The sequence below is a fragment of the Scardinius erythrophthalmus genome, assembly GCF_964197995.2.
Source record: "Scardinius erythrophthalmus genome assembly, chromosome: 20".
Lineage (NCBI taxonomy): Eukaryota > Metazoa > Chordata > Actinopteri > Cypriniformes > Leuciscidae > Scardinius > Scardinius erythrophthalmus.
The window spans coordinates 7,979,907-7,987,343 of record NC_138240.1 but is presented as its reverse complement, the minus strand read 5'-3'; the positions used below and the strand labels follow the sequence as shown (position 1 = coordinate 7,987,343).

The following is a 7,437-nucleotide window of genomic DNA, read 5'->3' as shown; positions in this document are numbered from 1 at the left end:
TGAAAAACAGACAGGGGGCTAAGGCTGCTTTGACAGACCATATTCTCGATATGTATGGTATTGGAACGATTTGTGTTTGCTGTCTTGTGTTAGCTTGACTGTATCTTGAGACTTCCTTTTCCTCTTGTAATTACAACTTGGATTTCAATTATGTTTTTGGGCATCATTCTATAGTGGCCTATAGAATGGCTGTGGAGTTTTGTTTCTTTTCAAAGGCCTACTGCACCAAAGGCCTTAATGGATGTGAAACTTTCAGCTCTCGCAGGTCAGCTAGCTGAAAGTGTGCAAGAGTAGTGCAAAAGGGGGACTAAACTTCTCTCCACCTCTCTGTCCCTTTCGATCCCTCCATTTTCTTCCCTTTGACATCTCCTACCCCGCACCCTTGACGTATAGATCCGGGTGGTGAAAGCTTTCCGTAGCTCCCTGTATGACGGCATCGAGCGGCCGGAGTCGCGGAACTCCATTCACGACTTCCAGGCGCACCCGGAGTTCATCATCACGGACTCGGTCCACAACATCCCCCTGATCGACGAGACGGACGTGGACGACGAATCGGAGCGCTCCAACCATAACCACGTGCGTGTGGCGCTTCGTCACCCCGTCCCTAACTCTCAGCCCCAGAGGCCCCCGCGATCCCGCTACCCGTCCCGCCCGATGAGGCAGCAGAGTCTGCCGGTCACCCTCAACTACAACAACAATGCCACCGAGAGCCGCGTCTACCTGGGCTCGAGCGACAACGGGGCGCCGCACGTTTCCCCCTGCCCCGCGAGCCCTCTGCACAGCTTGGAGACGTGCCTCTGAAGAAAGGTCAGAGGTCGGCGAGTGCAGACTGCCAGCCAGACGGACTGGTGTGGCAGAGAAACAGTTAGGATGTTTCTGTACCTAATCTTTGTTCCTATCACTATCACAGATTCACTGCTTCAAATTGTTTCAGTGGTTCTTTACAGTATGTTGTGTGACCCAAAGACAATCCCGCTCCGCATGAAAGTCACCGATTATGTTCTCATACAGTATGTTGCACTTGAACAAGTACCCAAAATGACGAGGCGGATCTACGTGTATGTAGGATTGGACTCTGACTAAAGATTTTAAAAAGACTGAGCCTATAGAAAGTGTACAAATGGGAATAAGAAAAAAAAAATTGGGTTATTTGGGGATAACTCCTTTCGCCTTTTAATTAATAACATTATTGTTCCAATTATTATAGTGGTTACATTTCTGCTAAAACTACGACAATTAATACTACAGTTGCTATACTCCAATTATGATAACTCATCGTTTAGCTTTATATAACTATGTTTGTATGTATGACGTAAGTCTGTATGTATGTGTATTTGTTTGTTTGTTTGCTGTTGTTAAAATCCGTGTCTATGTTCTCATTGGTTCCACACGTGGCCCTCTCTCTCTGTTTTCTGTGTTAGAGTGTGATGTGTATGTCCAATTGAAAAAAAGGAAATTAAATTAAAGAACTTATATCAGCAGCATAAATAAAATAAAATCGAACCATTGGAGGAAAATCTTACAATGCTTCCTGGAAATGACAGGTAATGGCGCAAGAGCATTGTGTTGTCTTTAAAGAGCATCTCACCCATTCCTGAAAACACATATCCCACTGTTCAGAAAGAAAGAAAATAGACTTGCATTTATCAAAGATCTCCAGTACACAAAGATGATGGTTGTAAAAAGTCGTCCACACTGCAGTATGGTGTATTATGTCAGTGAAGCAGATCAGCAAACCCTTAAACGACAAAAAATACAAATATGGTTGGAAAAGAAATACTCTACTTGAGAAACATACACAGGGAAAGACTTGAGGGTGGGAAATATAGATTATACTGTATATTGTTTATCGGTAAAGATGTTCAAACACAAAAGCAAATATTTTTGAACAAATCAGATCATGTGGAACCCATTAATCCTAATCCCTCTTTTATACTTGCATACAAATTAACTAAACATTTGCATTTACCATAAATGTATTTATGCATCTCACTGCATTATTCCAGTACTCTGCACATACTCTGTCGGTCGTAGATCGGTTATTTAATGTCCCATCCATCAGATTTTAATTAAAAGCTAATTGCAACTGCAATTTAAAGCAAACATGAAAACAAATTTTTGCAATATTTCTCTGTTAAAAAAATAGTAGATAGATTAAAACTATTCTACAGTGTTTGCTTTTTAAAAATGTTTTACATTTCTGTTTGTATTATATTTCCAGCTGATGAATGATGAACACTTACAGGCAATCAGAATCCACCTATTTTTTCACAGTCTATCTATGGAATCCACCCGAGCTCGAGTATTTAAAGCGCCAGACGACATAACAGCAGTGTGCATTGGTGTGTACGCTAATATAGTTATTTACAATGATTAAAACAGTGAGTAAAGGGGTAGATGACAATATTTATTTTTTAAATGAACAATTAATTTCAACTTTACCAGCTGTTTTACTTTGTGTCAGCTTCTATATCGAATTACATTAAACTTTTGTCTAACAATGACTTTTATTTTGACATGAAGACCAAACTCAGGAAGTTTTCTCCGGAAGTCCCCGCTGAGTGCAGAGAGGGGTGCATGCAGATGTTCGAGAACAGGTTTATTTAATTGAAAAACAAAACGTATGAATTCCATTTGTGAGCTTTGCTGTGGAAACATGACTGTACCGCTTTTGCCACGAATGAAGTGACCAATTTTAGGTATATGACAACTTTTGTTTTTAGTTTAATTTGGTAACGTTAGACGTTTCCTGTTGACGTTTGTCTATGGTCCTTCCTAATGACAAATCCACAAAATTCACAATGGTAACGTTAACGATACTTTCCGAAAAATACCTTCAGTTTAACACTAGGAATATTTAATAAGATAAACAGCATTGTTTTTAAAAGGGATTGTGTTTTACGGTCTCTCTTTCATTTTGTTTATTTTTTAAAGGAGCTATATGTAGAATTTAGAAACCATTATTATTGGCGACACCGGTGGCCGTTAAGCGAACTGCAGCCAACTTAAGTTACTCCTCGTGCTCTTGCACACGTCGTAATGTACAAGAGGACTGAACGTGATCCGATATATTATACATACTGCGAAGTTCTTTTTTGTTCTTCGCTCACATGGAAACAGAAAATATTTATTCTGTACAGCTTTTTGTTTGGCTAATTTTTATGTTTGTTTGTTTTTTTAACAAAATGGACTGTGGGAAGTTGTCCAAAAGTACAGTCTTACATAAACTTAAGCAGGGGACACACTTAACGACTGTAAGGCAGATTATGAATGTAATTTGATGTTTAAGACTGATCATGCCCAATGTGCCGAGTCAGAGACAGTACGTTGGTGTTCACAGGCGGTGTTTAAAATCTGCTGCAGTCGTTGGAAACAGTCTGTAAGTGTGTTCGGTTCAGTCTTAGAATAGTCGTTAAGTGTGTCCCTGGCTTAAGGGGTAAATAGGAGTTGGAAATACCTTTGCAGCGAAAATTATCGGCCAAAAATGGCATTCTCGGATTTTGGCTGAAAATATGCTGCCCCTCCCCTGGGCATATTCGTCACATCCTTTTTTAAGGTTCGTTAGAAGCTGTTCACATAATGGCATTAATACATGAAAATTCCTATTTATAGCCCCTTTAATTGTAGTTGTTAGTAACAAAAACGTAAGTAGCTAGGCTGTTGGATGAAGCTAGTAACAATGGTAAACTTTCTTTAAAATCAATTTTATTGAACTTAAGTATTTTATGAGCTACGGTCTTTAGTTTAAGTTTACCACCTCTGTATGTTGAGTGGGCTATTTAGCCTAGTTGTTTAGTAATACTAAAATGCAGAGACATAAAATCTCAGCAGACTGCAGTAATATGAATGCTTTATTCAACCAGTCCCACAGGTTCAAACTCTTCCGTGATTCAGCATGTCCTGCATGGAGAACATTGTTGTTTACATTCCCAAAGGAACATGCGTCAAAAACATCCCCGTGCAGTCCCTGTCCAGCTCAACGGCCAGGAAGATCCGTGTCGCTCTGTCTCAGCATGAATCAGAGAAACAGATGCCGCAGACAGTCACATGGATCTGTCCGGTTGAGCTGCGGGAAAAAGAAGTGGCTGTGGGCAAGGACAGAAGAGAAACGCTTCCACAGGGCCAGAGGCCGCTGGTCACCAAAATAACTCCAGGCCAGTTTTTGCTCCCTGTTGTGAGTTCCAGCATCACTGCCTTTAAGGTCTTAAGAACAATTTTAAAAACACATAAGCCCAAAATACAGTTTTCAGGGCTGGAGACTGAAGCGGCCCTGTTTCCCAGCATCAGGGATTCTGTTCAGCGAAATGCCATCATCGTGTTTAACGGCCAGATCTTCCTGTCAGTGAGAAAGTCACGCTACAGGCGAGTGAGACTGCAAAACTCTCCCTCGACACCTTCAGGTGTGTGTCCGGTTTCTCCCAGTCAACAGCACCAGATAAACGCCCCACCTAGTTGTCAAGCACAACTGCTCCCGGACCCTTCACCTAGATCACAACAGAACAAGGTGGGACATTTCACAATTCATGTTCAGTAATATTGGACTGCACTTACACTATCGGATGAGACCAAAATTTGAACTGAATTGAGTAACAACACTGACTTTGCAACTGTTGTTGAACTGAATCAACACTGAACTGACTTGAGACACTATTATCTTCTCTAGAGTTGCTTTACAGCTGAATTTAACTTGTTTTATAATTGATGAACTCTAACATTATTCAGTTGTTGAACTGATTTAAAGCAACATTGAACTAAATTAAGCCAGATTGTGATGAATTTTACAATATTTGCACTGTTATTTTCATCTTTAATAATGCGAAGCTGCTTTGAAACTATTTATATTGTATTAAACGCTATATAAATAAACAGGGAATGAAATTCTCAGATGAGGTTTCTTTAATTGTAACAAATTAACTTTAAATTTCAAAAACTATTTTTAAATTAAAACTTATTTAGATTAACTGTAGATAGTTAAATTAAACCAGTTTATTGATATTCAAAGTAAAAAAACACCAACTATAAAATAATCTAAAATTATAATTGTTCATTGATACTCAAAGAAATAAATATTTAAAAATATGACATTCCAAAATCTTGTTGAAATATACTTGTTATAACCTCTTTCTCCGTTGTCATCACTCTTACGATGATTTCAATTCCATGCTGCAAAGAATCTTGAAAGCAGCGTTATATAATAAAATGATGACAATTCAAAGCTGAATATGCTTTTACATTATGAAGAGAGAAAATATCAATTACTATTCAACATCCCTTTTACATTACTTAGCTATAACGGTTCAGAAAAATACAATCTTTTGTGATTCTCTTCACTTTATATATTGAGCATTATTTGCTTTAGGTCTTTTATTTGATTTCTGATTGTTGCATGTCTCTTTCCGATCCACAGACTCAGGATGGTCAGGCTCCAGTTACAGATCTTGACATTAACCTGCACATCTCACCAAAATTGCACAAAGTCTCTGAAGAAATGCCTGAGCAATGCTGTACGGGCAAAGAGTGTCAAAAGGTCAAGCTTCAGTCTTTTATTTTACTCTGTGTAAAGTAAGTCTTGAAGATGGGCATGATAATCTTACACGATTAAAAGTGCTGTAAATGTTTTTGGTTTGGAATGCCATGCAGAAAATGCCGTGAGAACTAAAATATGATCTGAAAAACTTTTTTAGCTAATTGAAAACCAAATGTTCACTGCCTGCCTGTCAATCATTTTACCTGGCTATTTGTTGGCACCCCCTGGAACAAGCATTTCTTGTTTTTGAGCCAATTACTTAAAGGAGAACTCCGGTCAATTTTAACATTGAGCTCTTTTTTTTGTACATTTGGAGTGCTGTCAATACAGAGAACAACGACAAAAATCGGTGTTGCCTATCAGTATTCCTTCTGAGTGAGCACGAGTGAATCTGACTGCAGTAGATGTGAAAGATATGTATAAAAATGATGTTATTTAAGCCAGCGCAAATACCTGTGTTTACATCCTGTTTTCGGTTGAAGTCCAAAGTAGTTGATTGCCGAGTTCACGCGCGTGATCATTGGTAACTAAACCTATGCACGTGAACTCGACGTGTTCACTCAGAAGGAATCACTCACATTTTCTGTGCACTTGTAATGACACATCAAGGATGTTAAGAGGCTAAAAGCAGGTTTAGTACTTGCCCCATTGAAGTCAACAAGGTGCAAATTTTAAAAATAGAATAACTCGGTGTAGGCAACACCGATTTTTGTCGTTGTTCTCTGTATTGACAGCACTCCAAATGTACAATAAAATGAGCTCAATGTTAAAATTGACCGGAGTTCTCCTTTAAGTCAGAAAGACAGAGAAAATAGCCGATTTCACTGATGATTATTAATGAACTTTGCCTTTGAACTAACAGGAAACCTCAGAGTCCAGGTCAGCGATTAGCCCACCCAAACCTCCTGAGGATCTGGAGTCCAGTCAGGAGCCCAATATCCTCCAGCAGTCCCAGATCATCCACGCATCGGCCAGCGTCGCAGAGCAGCCTGAAGCAGCAGCTGGAGAAAGAGAGGCGCACGAGGATGACAATGAGTGTTTAGAGGCCGCATTGCTCCCCAGAGCTGAGAGCTGTCTTGCTTTTGACTTTGAACAGTTGGCCCAGGAGGAGAGAATCAACAACCTACGAGCTCGGCTGAGGCAGAAGGAAGCCGCCCTCAGCATCTTTAACTCAAAGCCGACGGATCAGATTTAGAGGACCAGACTTTTCTAAAGACGTCTGTTCAAATTCCTCGCACATAATTTCATTTGAGCAGCAGAAGAAATGTCTAAAACTTTGGTTGAGCAAGTTCATTAATTTAAATATTGTCATTTAAACAAAATAATAGTGTCAAAAAATTGCCAGACATATGTTTTTGTGCAATGAATACAATGAATAATTTAGCAGTTTGCTTTTGGCACAGTTATCACAAGATCTGTTTAGATTTACTTTGGCTGCTAAAAGGAAAATGTCAGTCGGTTCATTGGTTGAAATAAAAAAAGGTTTTGTGTCAAACTAAGAATTGGTTATTAATGTACCCACACATCTGACTGGTAACATAACGTTTTGTCTCTATTTTATCTCGAAGTGTGTACTCTGTGATTGACTGTGAATGCGTTCCTTTGTTTTATCATTTCAGTTGAAGCCCACACACTCCAAAATCACTTAACCGGCTTCTTGCTGAGATATACTTGAGATAACTTCTTTCTCTGTTGTCGTCACTCTTAAGATGGATTTCAATGTCATACTGCAGGGAATCTCTAAACCGGCGTTCTGTAAGATAATGATGACAATTCAAAGTTATATATGTCTACACATAATGAAGGATCTCTAAAGGGACAATATCTGTCAGATAAATTCATGCACCACCTCCCTTTTACATTACTTAGCTATAAATGTTCAGATAGATACGTCAGTTTTGATTTTGTGT

The 7,437-nt window shown here is 39.1% G+C and overlaps 2 protein-coding genes across 8 annotated transcripts; both read left to right on the top strand.

The window, feature by feature from the left end:
• Nucleotides 1-237: 237 nt before the first annotated feature.
• Nucleotides 238-801, top strand: LOC308680455 (plasma membrane calcium-transporting ATPase 2-like; the record flags this gene model as incomplete). The annotated part of the gene is made up of 2 exons (XM_081348586.1): nt 238-282; nt 394-801. The coding sequence occupies 2 exons, from the start codon at nt 238-240 to the stop codon at nt 799-801; spliced, it is 453 nt and encodes a 150-aa protein (XP_081204712.1).
• A 1,440-nt stretch (nt 802-2,241) lies between these two features.
• LOC308680687 (uncharacterized protein) lies at nt 2,242-7,363 on the top strand. Of its 7 annotated transcripts, none has more exons than XM_081348957.1 (5): nt 2,242-2,342; nt 2,524-2,597; nt 3,864-4,504; nt 5,408-5,527; nt 6,390-7,203. In XM_081348957.1, the coding sequence occupies exons 3-5, from the start codon at nt 3,896-3,898 to the stop codon at nt 6,720-6,722; spliced, it is 1,062 nt and encodes a 353-aa protein (XP_081205083.1). In that variant the 5' UTR covers nt 2,242-2,342; nt 2,524-2,597; nt 3,864-3,895; the 3' UTR covers nt 6,723-7,203. The 7 variants fall into 7 exon arrangements, with proteins under 7 accessions (XP_081205083.1, XP_081205082.1, XP_081205079.1 ...); XM_081348956.1 differs by having other exon boundaries at nt 2,293-2,342; nt 2,524-2,621; XM_081348953.1 differs by lacking the exon at nt 2,242-2,342 and having other exon boundaries at nt 2,500-2,699; nt 6,390-7,363.
• The last annotated feature ends 74 nt before the right edge of the window (nt 7,364-7,437 follow it).

Excerpts from the sequence above, each read along its gene's own strand:
- LOC308680687 (XM_081348953.1), top strand. The coding sequence starts at position 3,896 with ATGTCCTGCATGGAGAACATTGTTGTTTACATTCCCAAAGGAACATGC. Across the intron at positions 4,505-5,407 it reads CTAGATCACAACAGAACAAG|ACTCAGGATGGTCAGGCTCC; the intron begins GTGGGACATTTC and ends TCCGATCCACAG. Across the intron at positions 5,528-6,389 it reads CGGGCAAAGAGTGTCAAAAG|GAAACCTCAGAGTCCAGGTC; the intron begins GTCAAGCTTCAG and ends TTGAACTAACAG.